Below are 13,937 nucleotides of genomic sequence, written 5' to 3' on the forward strand. Positions count from 1 at the left end.
GGGGAGCCCGTGGCGGCGCCCATAAACCGGTCCGGAGCCGGGGCAGAGCCGCCCCGCGGGGAGTTCAACCTCTCCGGGTTACCAGAGGCGGAGGAGAAGCCCCTCTTCGGCATCGGCATCGAGAACTTCATCACCTTGATCGTCTTCGGCTTGATCTTCACTCTGGGGGTGCTGGGCAACTCGCTGGTGATCACGGTGTTGGCGAGGAGCAAGCCAGGCAAGCGCCGCAGCACCACCAACATCTTCATCCTCAACCTGAGCATCGCTGACCTGGCCTACCTGCTCTTCTGCATCCCTTTCCAGTCCACAGTCTACGTGCTCCCCACCTGGGTGCTGGGTGCCTTCATCTGCAAGTTCATCCACTATTTCTTCACCGTCTCCATGCTGGTGAGCATCTTCACGCTCTCAGCCATGTCGGTGGACCGCTACGTGGCCATCGTGCACTCCCGACGGTCCTCGGCCTTGCGTGTTTCCCGCAACGCGCTGCTGGGTGTGGGGCTCATCTGGGTGCTCTCCTTTGCCATGGCCTCACCTGTGGCTCACCACCAGAGCCTCTTCCACCGTGACGCCAGCAACCAGACCTTTTGCTGGGAGCACTGGCCCAACCCACACCACAAGAAGGTCTACGTGGTTTGCACGTTTGTCTTCGGATATCTGCTCCCGCTGCTGCTCATCTCCTTCTGCTATGCCAAGGTGGGGCAAGGCGGGTAGTGGTGAAGGGTATGTAAAAGGGATGGGGGGGGACACAATGGTGGTGGGTGTCCTTGAGCAGTGGGGACATCTCTGGGCATGTGGCACCGTTGGGAGGCAATGGGGTAGGGGTTAGTTTGTGGTGCAAAGGGAGAGGGCAGGTTTTATAGACAAGGGATGACTGGGGGGGACACGTGTGTGTGGCACACAAAGGTCAGGACAGGAATTGCACGGGGCAGAGAGGGGGGGTTGTTCAGGCATTTACTGGGGTCTCATCTGCCAGATTTCATTGTTGCAAAGTGTTAAGAAGCCCCAGTGCTCTGCTGCTTTCTCTGTCAACACCCCTCTCCTGTTTTCTTGCAGTGCTGTATGAGGAGTTTAACTCAAATGAAGTACAACAAAGCAACAAGTTGTTCAGGCTTCAAACAAAGCATTGCAGTTCTTTAAAACGCAGTGCACTTAAAAAAATGGCAACAACCCATCAGTTTGGTCTGATCCAGTTAACATGTTAAGAACAAAAGGTGCATCACGCTGTCCGGTCCCTGTGAACCCTGTCTCGCTCCAGTTGATGTGAATGGGAGATTTATCTCTGACTTCAGCAGGGGCAGGTGGTGCTAGGGAGCAGTGCATGAGGACCCCGGTAGGAAAAAAGCAGTAAGGATGCCAGAATAAGGGTACTTAAGGCCTTTTCTGCTCAGGCAAACTGTCACAATTGCAGCTTTCAGCGTAGGGTCTGCTGCTTGCTGCTGGACGGGATCTGGAGCACCGGCTGCTACCTGCTGAGTTAAGCAGAGATCCTCCTGTTTCTGTGCCAGCAACCTTCAGCAGCAGGGTTTCTCCTTAGGCAGCAATTTACATTTGAGAGGATAGGTCTGCTCTTGCAAATAAGGACTGCTTAAGTGTGGAGAAGTCAGTTCTTTACTTTGCAAGTTAAACAGATGTGATTAATGTATTCAATTTGAACAACTAATTTTATGTTCTGTTCGGTTTTATATGTACTACATCAGCTTCATTCTGATGTGCAAATTAAGGCTCGAATGGCATCCAACTCTGCTAAAACCAAGTTATGCAGACAACACTCAGAAGACAACATTTCTAAACTACTGTTGGTAGTGAAACAAGTCCAACCTGGCAAATGGAGAAGAAATACATGTTTTCATACATAAACTGAATTCTGTTTTCCCTGGGTGAAGACACTGGTATTTCATCTATACTGGTGAATATGACTGAGCTGTGAGAGGGATGGAAGTCTCTGTAGCCATAGATCATCAGTTTTAAGAAAATATTACTATTTCTGGGAGAATGTTATGGATTGTGTGCAGAGGGAGCTTTTCAGCTACTAAGAACTGTTATATTTTTCAAAGCCAAAGCATCTTCAGTTTCAGCACAGAGTACCAGCCTTCAAAGTCTAGTTATGTGACTCCCCAGTTCAAGAAAGACAGGGAAATTATGTGACAGAAGATTGAAAATAAGTTTTGCAAAATTACGACAGTTCTGCATAGTATGGGGGGGGGGGGAAATGAAATAAGCTTAAACAAAATATAAGTATTGTAAATAAACCACACCATGTTGTTACAAACCACCACTACAGAAGTAGATTTCTCAATATTAGTATGAATATGTAGTTTAAAAAAACCACGCAAACCAAACCAACAAATCAACTCTATGTGAAATACATGCCTAGGATATGTTCATAAAATCAAAGCCACTTGAAGTTGCAACTAAAATCTTGTTCTTAAGTTATTGCCAGGCTCGGATCTCACTCTTGCTTGGTCATGTGTTTTCAGCCTGTATGTGTGATCCTTCTTGCCATGGTGTCAGGCTGGAAGATACAACCTGAGGGGATGAGTTTTAGGAGACACCCAGGAGATACCTGGTATTCCCATCTGTATCAATGAAGCTGAAAAAGGCTATTGGAGGTATTTGTACCCTGCAGTGTAAAGGCTCATTCCTGCCCTCATTAGGAGCCACTGGCAAATCTCCAACTACAATATTTTGGCACGTGGGGCAGGGTGAGGGAAGAATTAAGGATGATAATAGTTGAAAATCACGGCTGAAGTTCTAGATTTGTCAAAGCCATTGCTACTCTCACAGGTCTCAAGCAAAGTGGTCACTGCGAGCTTTTACTGATGTCACTAAAGTACTGTGAAGTACAGCAAGTAGTTTGGCTTCTGAATGCACCCAGGCTTGGAGGATTGCTGCTGTGTGATAGCCTCAGAAGAATTACAAAAATAAATGCATTAGTTTCTTATGGACTTCACTGGTTTTCATGAACTGCTAAACAGTTTCAGCTAAACAATGCAATCTTCTGATACAGTAGATTAAGACAAAGGAGACTCATTTCTCTATTTGAATATATTGCCTTTTCCAGACTCCTTTAAGGCAGTTATATTTCTTCTATAAGCAAATTGCAGTTGAACTTTCAGTTTTAAGAGTTTCATTTTTTAGGCACTCTAATAGGGAGTCGAGTTCTTTCTCTCACTCTCTCTTAAATTGTGTTAGGAGAGATCTGTATTTTCCCCAGTGGATAACAATACTGTTACGACCTATGGAAGTGCTACAATAGTGCTAAGCATTTGAAAACGGCATCCTCCCACAAAATTGCAGCTGGAAATTTCATGTGAGATGCTCTTGAGGCAGAGATTTATGAGATCATGCTCTGTCCTGTGTGTGTGGCTACACAGTAACTTTGGTTCAGTTTTAACCAAATTTGATAGAGGAGTGAAAATATCAGAAGGAAAGATATTTCCCTAGTTTTGTGAAAACACGAGTCAATGAAGATGGTGGAGAGTCTCCGTCATCCTCACTTCTTTAAGGAGAGGCAGTTTGCACGCAGCTGTTAAACATCAGACAAGCGAGAGGGGAAGCGCTCTTATGTGGCGTCTGCTCATGGAGTAGACGCATCTTTTTGGGAGCACACAGTCAAAAGATCACAAATCCGTAGGAAACCGACTTTTGTTGGCTCACAGAACTACTCTTGTAAGGACCTTACTGCTCCAGACAGAGAAGCAGTTATTATATAGTTATCAGTTGAGTTACACTGCTGCATACTTGTAGACAGCCTGTGTTCTTATTTTTTTTATTGTTTATCATATTACTTGCTTTCTTTTGTTAATAGTGACTTCTTGTATGTGTTTTGCAACAATGCTACAACGTTTGCTCACTAATGTGTTCTTAAAGGGCAAAGTGATAAATAATTCCCAGTGAGCTTCTAACAATTGACGTCTGCAATGTCATTGCAATAGTGCAATACGACAACTAATTTTGGGTGCTTCTGCTTTTGAGTACCCAGTTATGAGGCTTCAGTCCTTGAAAGTCAGGTGTCCTTCCATCAAACATTTAGGTTGGGCACCTAAAATCATTAGCAAACTTCTCCTTTTATAGGTGTGTAATTTTAAAAGCTTTTTTTTTAAAAAAACCCCACAACATATTTCTTGCCTTAATAATGTTTCCATTATTTATCATTCTGAACATTGTGAATTCATGGAAGTCATGTGTGATTTATAGACTTGGTTAAAAGTAAGCCTTAAAAAGTAGGTGCCTTAACATAAAATACAAGCTTATATGGTTCTAGGCTTAAGATATTATATCTTAAATTTTGCTGAGCAGTGAGGGAAAACTTTATTAAACTACACCGAAAAGAATAAATAAAGGGTATGACACATTAGCGACACACTGTTAAATGAAAGAGGGTGAAGGATCTGTTGTGACAATAGAAGTAGCAGCATTACTTTAAAAAATCGATTGTAGGCAATGGCACTTGAATTTAAATCAGGTTCCTACTATAAAATATGGTTCAGAATGTAATGCTCGCATTATGGCTCTGTTCAACAAGCAGTTCATTCTTAGATCACGACCTTGGGCAGGCTTTCCTGCTGCATGATTGTCAATGGCTGGTAATGAAGGTGTAGTCAGTGGAATGATTGCAGACAGCCAAAGAGCAAATATGAGCAGCGTAGGCTTCAAACTTTTACAACGTTCGGTAGACTTATGTGATTGGGCACAGATAGTTGAAGCTATTTTTTTTCTCTCTCCCTCATTGGAAAAATCCCTTTCTCAACTTGATTTGGTCATAGTCCCTCAGCCTAGAACTCAAACCGTCTTGAATATAGTCTCTAAAACAACCGGGGGAGAAAAAAAAAAAAAAAAAAAAAAAGAAATGGGTAGTCTGTAGACAAAATCCAGGGCCTCCCAAATGCCATCAGTGGTAGCTGTGGTAGTACAGTCTGGACCATACTGGAAGTTCTTATACTTATGATCCGACAAGTCTCTTTACACTCTCTATTGCAACAGCATAACTTTCTTCCCACAGCACCCCACCCTCATCTCCAGAAAACAGGAAAGCTATTCCTTCCCTGAGAGCCAAATAAGATCTCTGATCAACAGGTATATGAAAGCTGGAGTTAGAGCAGTTTCATTTAAAGAGTTATTTTTTCCACAGATCTGAATTTTTAAAAAATGTAACACCTTATGAGAACAGGTTGTAACCTAGTTTTTAGGAAGGTGGGTATTTCATTCCATGAGTTAAAAATGCACATGCAAATGTATTAGTGGATATTTTGAAAGGCTTTCTTTAGACAAATAACCTGAGACAAATTAAGAGGCACATGTAGAATTATTATGCATTCGGGTGAAGTGACAGTGGCTGTTAGAGGAGCGATTGATTATTCATTGGCCCAGAGACGAGATCATTTCAGCAGGGCAGTGAGGAGAGGTGTCTTGATTTGCCTTGTAGTGTTTGTGCATAAACATGGCTCTTAATATCCCTCCATGGCATTCTGTATAGGTCTCTGAGTGCTGTTCCACTGCTGTTGATAGGTAATTAAATTCTGCCTATTTCTCTTGCTGCTGGTTTGCATACCGTCTGGTACACTGCCACAGAGAGCCAGCATGTTTTCACTGCAGAGGCTTATTTTATGAAATATGTATATAATCTGAAAATGGGGAAATTGAGACGGATTCATTGGAAGGTTATCATCTAAATCTTCAATAAACTCCCCTGCCATCCCCCCCCCCGCCAAATATCCAAGCTAACAGTTTTGTCTACTGCATCTTTTTTTGGACTGGAGAGAGATCCAATGCAAAAATTTGTGCTAAAAGTTTTGTAGAATGATAGAATTGTTTGGGTTGAAAGGGACTTTTGAAGATTACCTAGTTTCAACTCCCCTGCTTCAGGCAGGGACACCTCCCACTAGACCACGTTGCTCAAAGCCCCATCCAGCCTGGCCTTGAACACTTCCAGGGGTGGCACATCCATAACTTCTCTGGGCAACCTGTTCCAGTGCCTCACCACCCTCATAGTGAAAAAATTCTTCCTAATATCTATTCTAAATCTACCATCTTCCAGTTTAAAACCATTACCCCTCATCCTATCACTATGCTCCCTGATAGAGTCCCTCCCCATCTTTCCTGTAGACCCCCTTTAGGTACTAGGAGGCTGCTATAAGGTCTCCCTGCAGCCTTCTCTTCTCCAGGCTGAACAACCCCAACTCTCTCAGCCTGTCCTCATAGTAGAGGTTCTCCAGCTCTCTGATCATTTTTGTGGCCCTCCTCTGGACCTGTTCCAACAGGTCCATGTCTTTCATGTGCTGAGGGCTTCAGGGCTGAATGCAGTACTCCTCTCACCAGAGTAGAGTAGAGGGGAAGAATCACCTCCCTCCACCTCCTGACCATGCTTTTTTTGATGCAGCCCTGGATGAGGTTGGTTTTCTGGGCTGCGAATGCACTTTGCTGTGTCATGTTGAGCTTCTCATCAACCAATATCTCCAAGTCCTTCTCCTCGGGGTTGCTCAACCATTCTCCACCCAGCCTGTATTTGTGCTTGGGATTGCCCCAACCCATGTGCAGGACCTTGCACTTGGCCTTGTTGAACTTCATGAGGTTCACACGGGCCCACCTCTTGAGTCTGTCTATGTCCCTCTGGATGGCATCCCTTCCCTCCAGCATGTTGACCGCACCACATAGCTTGGTGATGTTGGCAAACTTGCTGAGAGTGCACTCAATCCTGCTGTCCATGTTGCTGACGAAAATGTTAAACAGCACTGGTCCAAATACCAACCCTTGAGGAATGCCACTTGTCACTGGTCTCCACTTGGACATAAAGCCATTGACCGCAACTCTTTGAGTGTGACCATTCAGCCAATTCCTTATGCACCGAGTGGTCTACCCATCAAATCCATATCTCTCCAGTTTAGAGACAAGGATGTCGTGCAGGACAGTGTCAAATGCTTTGCACAAGTCCAGGTAGATGATGTCAGTTGCTCTTCCCTATCCACCAACACCGTAACCTCCTCATAGAAGGCCACCAGATTTGTCAGACGTGATTTGCCCTTAGTGAAGTCATGTTGCCTGTCACCAATCACCTCCTTATTCTCCATGTGCCTTATCATAGTTTCCAGGAGGATCTGCTCCATGACCTTGCCAGGCACAGAGGTGAGACTGACTGGCCTATAGTTCCCCAGGTCTTCCCTTTCTCCATTTTTAAAATGGGGTTTATGTTTCCCCTTTTCTTTTTGTTTCAGAACAAAAGAAAAAAATGTTTGTAATTTTAAAAGAAGATTTTGCAGTTCTGATTTCTGGGAAGAGTTTATCTGACTTTAGTTTTGGGCTGTGAGTGAAAGTCATAGTACAGTACAGTCTCTGGGTGTCAGGTGATGGGATTTGCAAAGGTCCAGTAGAAACAGGCCATCCTTGTAAGTTATGTGAAGGGGGTACAATAGGTGAAGCAGCAGTGATGGGAAGTGAACTTCACTGTATTTCCCCCATGCTCTTTTTTGGTTAAAACCCATGGACTAAGCAATTCAGCTGCTTTGTACACAGTGACGGCAGCTGAATAAAGAGTGTGTCAGCCAGAGGGTCATCTCCCTGGTCTGGAGATGACCTCAGGAGCTCTTCTGTCCTCTCCTTCTAGTCTGCTTCATCCTGGAGAAGAAAGAAGAAAGAAGAAGAAAGGCTGAAGCTGAAATGAGACCTCCTCAGAGAAAACCCTTCTATTTTTCTCCTGCCTTTCCTGAGCTCAGGTTAACATTGGTAGCAGCCTGGCTGGCAGTTCAGAATAGAGGGTACATGCAGGGCTGAGTCTTTCACACTCAAACGTGTTAGTGCACAGATAAACACAAGTGAACTGCGCTTCCAATATTAAGTGATTGCAAGTCATTTTTGGTTTTATTGTTCTTGTGGTTCACTGCTAGCTAAGAGTAGATACCTAAAAAGTGGAATCCACTGATGAGCTATGGTTATTCACGCATACCATCTTATTTCTTTTAATTCATTATGTATGTTTCTAAGACTGAAATGCCAAAGTGGGATCAAGTCTATAGGTCATCTTGTCTGGTGTCTGTCCTGGTAGTGATTAGCTGAGCGTCCCAAAGAAAACAGAGAAAAGATCCCCAGGTGATACACGAGAATTTGAATTTATACCCTTTCCCCCACCTCAAGAAGTCTCCTTATAAGCCCTAAGATTTAGTGATATATTCCTTAAAAAAATCCTTTTAACCTGTTAAATTGTTCTCAGTTTGTCTTAGAGCTATGTAAAGTGCAACCTAACATCACTGAGCTCTACACTCTGACACTCTCTCTAAAAAATTCCTCTTACCATATTTTAATTAAACCCTCGAGTTTAATTAAGCGTCTTCTTTTTTTAATTCTGTATGGTTTACAACTTGTTAAACACATTCCGCTGAAGAGCATATTCCCTGCCCCCCATGCCTACAAATCATGCCATAGGAATATATTAGATTCAGTTAATAATGACTGCAGATGAAGTGGGGCATGTGCCTCTCTGCATCCACTATCCAAAACCTTATGTGTAAATCATTGTGTTAAAATTTGGACCCTGCTCTCAGATGATGAGTCTTTTTGAGACATATTTTTAAAAATTACTTGTGAAAGGTACATGATAAGTGTCATTGAATTGTTGATAAAGGTCATGCCTCGTGTTATACATTTTAGTATAAATTATTTTTGAAATTCTAGGATTCTTTCGCATATCAAATAGTGCCAACATCCTGATTATATTAACCAAACATCCATCTGAAGAAAGCAAATTATGCAGGTGACTCAGAAAAGCTCTGACTCAAAACCTACACTTTTTATGTTACGTGCAGTAAAGGTCATTGTAAATTAACAAGCATTGACATTTTTATGGAAGAAGAATGATTGCTAATTCTAGGTGCCTGATAGGTTTCCATTTGTTGCCTTGTTAATTTGTAATATGTATGTGCTATGTGATACATCTGAAGTTTTATCTAAGAATTCAACTGGGGCGTGCTTCATATTTGTTGATTCACACAGATGCAGATACGGAGTTCCTTTGGATCTTATACTGTGCACTTTTGAAACGTGTGAATTGGATCAGCACTGTTTGTAAGCGACTCATGCAGTACTGGAGAGCATACTTTAAAATATTTTGGGTTTGAATTGTAGGAAATGGTGAAATACAAGATGCAAATTAATCTTTTCAGGTTCTTAATCATCTGCATAAAAAGTTGAGAAACATGTCAAAGAAGTCAGAAGCATCCAAGAAAAAGGTAGATTGCTTTCATTACCAATATCTACTTGTTTATATTTTAGTTTTATGTCTAAGCTAATTTGGTATTATGTTGCTTGTTGCCAAAGATGTGATGGAGAGCAGGAACTGAAAAGAAGTATTAATGATGTATCCAGTGTCTCTCTGAACTTAACAGGATTGGAATCTTCTCTGATCCAAGTTTTCCATCGCAGTGCATCGAGCCATTACCCGAGGTCCCCATATCTTGCATTTTGGAGCATCTAAAATCTAGACATGGAGAAACAACCTTTCACTAATATTAATTCTTTTTTTTTTTTTTCCTCACAGGCATTTTCCCCCCATTTGTATTTTTTTTTAATATTTTTTTTTGACTAGCTGATTTTTTAAATGTTTTATGAATTCCTAGGTTATATGATAAGACTTCCAAATGACGTTTATTGTACTCCTTGATAGGAGTCCAATAAAAGAATTTCAATGATTCTGCAATACTTCTGTGATTTTCCACAATTTTTTTTTTCTCTTATGTTCGAGACTTCAGTTATATACTGGCTACAAGTAGAATCATGAAAGGTCTTTAAAGCAGAATATTAGCTTTGCAATTTAGAACAATATCTGAAAGATGTGTTTATATATTGAATTTGTCAGTTAATATAATATTGTTCTGATTTTTGAGCAGATTTGACCACAGTACTCATTTGACTAACTTCTCAGTTTATGAATGTGGAGTCAGAAAAAACCCTTGGGCTATAGCTCTTCATTTGATCTGATCACTATTACCATATGGGCATGCAGACTGTCTGCAATGTAAATGAGATATACATGGGCTCAACAGGGAATAAGTAATGTATTATTTATGCATTCTCTGTTTTTTTTGGAAAAATATCCTAGTCAATAGATTTTAAACCCTAGAATTAAAAGTATTATAGCCCCGATTCCATAAAAACTTAACATATATACTTTTTGCACTTAATGTCATCAAGGCTAAAAGTGTAGTTTTCAAAGGTGTTCTGTACATTGCCATCTCTACTCTCATCTAAATTATTCTCAAACTGGAAATATCTGTGCATTTTCTCTAAGCACTAACTATTAAAAATTGCAAGTGAAAATCAGATTTGGCTAGCAACTAGCTTTCGTAGCTTCAGGGAAAAGCTTTACAGATATGCCCAAGAATGCTTGGACATATCAGGGTTCAGTAACCAAAGGGAGGCAAAAGAAGCACAAAATTTTTTGCCTTAGAAAATAAGTTTCTGATTCCTAACGAATGCTTTACAAAGCAACTCTGTTTTCACTAGTGTGCTGTCTCTCTCTGGTTACTATTTCTTTCTTCTTTTCCCTCTACTATTTTGTTAAGAATGCATTTCAGGCTTAATGATACATTTCTAGCTTTATTCAAACCTTTATGAAAATTTCAGTAGTAGAATCTTAAGATTAATTTGCTATATGCATGGAAAAAAAAGTTACTGAAAAATATGAACACTCCTAAATGTTATTCTTTGTGCTTTTGGGGCATAAACCATCAGTATTAACATCAGGTATTGTAGGTGGGTTTTATTTGCTAATGAGAAACCTCAAGGAAGATCCTATAGGGTAATAGCTGCCCTTCAGTGTTTTCCTTGGTTGCAAGGTATAGTGAAGACTCTGGAAAGATAAGCTTGGAGGTTAGGCTTAGGAGGAATAATGGGATAAAATAGATGTTGTGAGGATCCCTTATGCAAAATTACTTATTCTGCAGATATGAAACACCTTAAATATAATAGTTGCAAGAGCCACATGGTCAACCTCTGCTTTCAGGTGCATCTGTAGAGTCTATTGAAAGTCAGTGATTTTCCTGGTGTAATTTTTTTTTTTAGAATTTTGAACAAAGTGATGTAATATGCCTCTTTTGAAGTAACTGTGCATGTGATTTCCAGACAATCTGTTTTCACCTGGAATATTAACACATTGAAAGAATCAGAAAATGAAGTGCTCTTAATTTATGCTTCCATGTTCTGATGAGAGCTGAAAGAGAAGATATTTGTGTGGCTGTTTGTTAGTGGCAATTAACTTAAACTCCATAGGGCTAAGTAGAGGAAGGGCTTGTGAAAACAGATGAATCCTTGACACTAAACAAATTATATTTACTACAGATATAACATCCTTGGGGTTCTGTTGTGAGATTTTGCTAACCAACAGCAGTGTCTGTCATAAGTTATTTTGGCCTGTTGCCACAGAAATCCAACTTTCTTTCCTGTAAGTTTCTATAAGTTACGTCATGTTGTGATTAGGTCTGAATTATTACCGAGCATTACTCAATTCATGAAGTCTAGGCCAAGTTCAATAAACCAGCAAAAAGTCTCGATGTTCTCTGTGCTGCAGTATTTATAGCTCTCACTGGGTTAGTTTGCCTGTGAAGAAGAGCCTCAGTTGCCTGAAAAAATATGTTGTAAAATGTTAATATAGTAATTGTGATGGTCCATAACATAATATGCTTTGGAATTAATATTAGGCTTTTATTGGGAGACTGATTTAGTTGAAAGAGGTACTTGTTGGAGAAGTAGATATTAATTAGTTGAACAACTGTACAGCACTAACTGCTATTTCTGAAGTAAGTGAAAGCTAAAGAAAACATTGACAGTCAAACTCCACTGTGCCTTATCGGAATACCTGCAGCACCTGAAAGGCCTGAACTGACTGATACTGTAGCTGTCTGGATGGCTCTAATGAACTCGATGGCCCTTCCTCTCATAAATAATGGAAGTGGAGTCAGGAGGTGGCACTGAGGATATTTTGTGATCCATTTTTCTGAATTCAGGGTTTGATGGTGAGCTTTAATTTCCAGATTGGTTTTGACGATGTGCAATCACCAGAAATTTCAAGCTCCTTACTTTTTTCTTTTTTTTCCCGAGTTGTATCCCAGAATGTTGTATGACTCCCCCTGTGGCCATTTTTTGTTTAAAGGAGAACCTTTATAACCAAAATATTCGTCTGACTGCTCTAAGCTCTTCACTAGCTGCCCTCATGTATAATAGATCTCTCAAAATTTTTGGTCAGAAATCCATGTGTACCATACTAAAATATAGATCATTAGTTCTGGATGAGATTTCCCAAAGCTACATGTTATGTCCACCTCAGAAAAGGCTAGGCTTTTGCGTAGGGAATCAGGAACATCATTCTTTACCTTTGAGCAAAGTTACACATTTGCCTTTTGCTGGCATTTTAAAGGCTAAGGTTCTCCTTGCAGTAGTTCACTATGCAAAATAAAGCATGTATAGGTGATGGAGTAAAATCAGTAATAAATATTCCAAAGTGTATTCTCTCAGTATACCTTTTTATCCCCCAAATGACGGATTTGAAGCAGGTTTAAAGCTGATTCTTCAAGTGCTCATCAGACATCTGTGTTTTCCTTTCCCTGTCTCAGACAGCACAGACTGTGTTGGTGGTAGTAGTGGTTTTTGGCATCTCCTGGCTGCCGCATCACGTGATTCATCTCTGGGCTGAATTTGGAGTTTTCCCACTGACTCAAGCCTCCTTTCTCTTCAGAGTAACTGCACACTGCCTGGCTTACAGCAATTCTTCTGTGAACCCAATTATATACGCATTTCTCTCTGAAAATTTTAGGAAGGCCTACAAACAAGTCTTCAAGTGCCAGATAGGTAATGAGTCACCTCTGAATGACGCTAAGGAAAATAAAAGTCGGATAGATACACCACCATCTACCAACTGTACACACGTGTGAACTTTGAAAAGTCCTGATGTTGGCTCTTCATTTGTGTGAACTAAACACCTAGAAACAAAGCACAATGAGCTTTATCCTGGTTTATCTTGATAAAGCTAATTGTTATTTAATGTACTGAAGTTGCATTTGTAGCAAAAGTTTGGGAAACTGGTATGAAAGAAAACCGGGCTGATCCTTTGCATCTTAGATAGCTTTGTCAAATGAAGCTCTTGGACCTTTAAAAGATGCTTGAGAAAAATATGTTGGAGATGATATGTCTGTATTATTACTCACTAAGCGTACAGTGTGTAAACATTCAAATATAACATACAAGAAGGAAATGTTGATATGAACAAGTTAGTTTCTTACTCTATCGGAGTGAAGAGATGGCTGAATTTTCTGTCTTACAGATAATAAATGTCATACTATGATTTCAGGGAGGAAAACTTTTTTTCTCTCTTCAGATTGTTTTGACAATGCTTTTTCTCTTTTTAAAGTAAAGACGGGCTCTGATTCGAAGTTGAAACAACCCATGTACTACTTGAAGCAATTGCTTTAGAGAGGAAATGCTAATTTTATCTGTTTAGCTGTCTTTTTAATGTAACATACTCAGTAATGATGGACTTTTTTCCACTTCATATGCCTGCCTTACTGTATACACAGAACTTTTGTGTACGCTATATAAGGTTTTGTTTATGGCCTGTATGTAGTTGTACCAAAATGAGGATTTGTGTCTATCTGAGGGAAGCTTTTCTTCATGTGTTGCATGTGCATGTTTATATATGTTTTGTTAACTTTATAGACTTGAGATGGAGATACAGTTTTAAACGTGCAATATATATATATGTTTTAAAATATTATGTTCCATAAAGCAACTCCGGGCAATGCTTGTGTTTAAAAATAGCATTCCCTTAAAAGTTGTAGGAGGGGCTTGATATCATGTGTCTCTGAATTGGAAAAAAGGATGCATTTATATTATAGAGTATATGGGGTAAATGGTCCAATTCTGAAAATTCCTAAATAACATGAGTAGTTTCAGCAATT

The 13,937-nt window shown here is 40.4% G+C and overlaps 1 protein-coding gene across 1 annotated transcript in view; it reads left to right on the forward strand.

The window, feature by feature from the left end:
- The window catches only part of GALR1 (galanin receptor 1), a 14,421-nt gene extending 1,491 nt beyond the window's left edge, over positions 1-12,930 (forward strand). The window contains exons 3-5 of the mRNA XM_009885901.1: positions 7-693; positions 9,153-9,218; positions 12,597-12,930. Coding sequence (XP_009884203.1) covers positions 7-693; positions 9,153-9,218; positions 12,597-12,914 — 1,071 coding nt within the window. The 3' untranslated portion in view covers positions 12,915-12,930. The remainder of the gene's footprint in view (positions 1-6; positions 694-9,152; positions 9,219-12,596) is intronic.
- The last annotated feature ends 1,007 nt before the right edge of the window (positions 12,931-13,937 follow it).

The sequence above is a fragment of the Charadrius vociferus genome, unplaced genomic scaffold (assembly GCF_000708025.1).
Source record: "Charadrius vociferus isolate BGI_N301 unplaced genomic scaffold, ASM70802v2 scaffold195, whole genome shotgun sequence".
NCBI classification, from domain to species: domain Eukaryota; kingdom Metazoa; phylum Chordata; class Aves; order Charadriiformes; family Charadriidae; genus Charadrius; species Charadrius vociferus.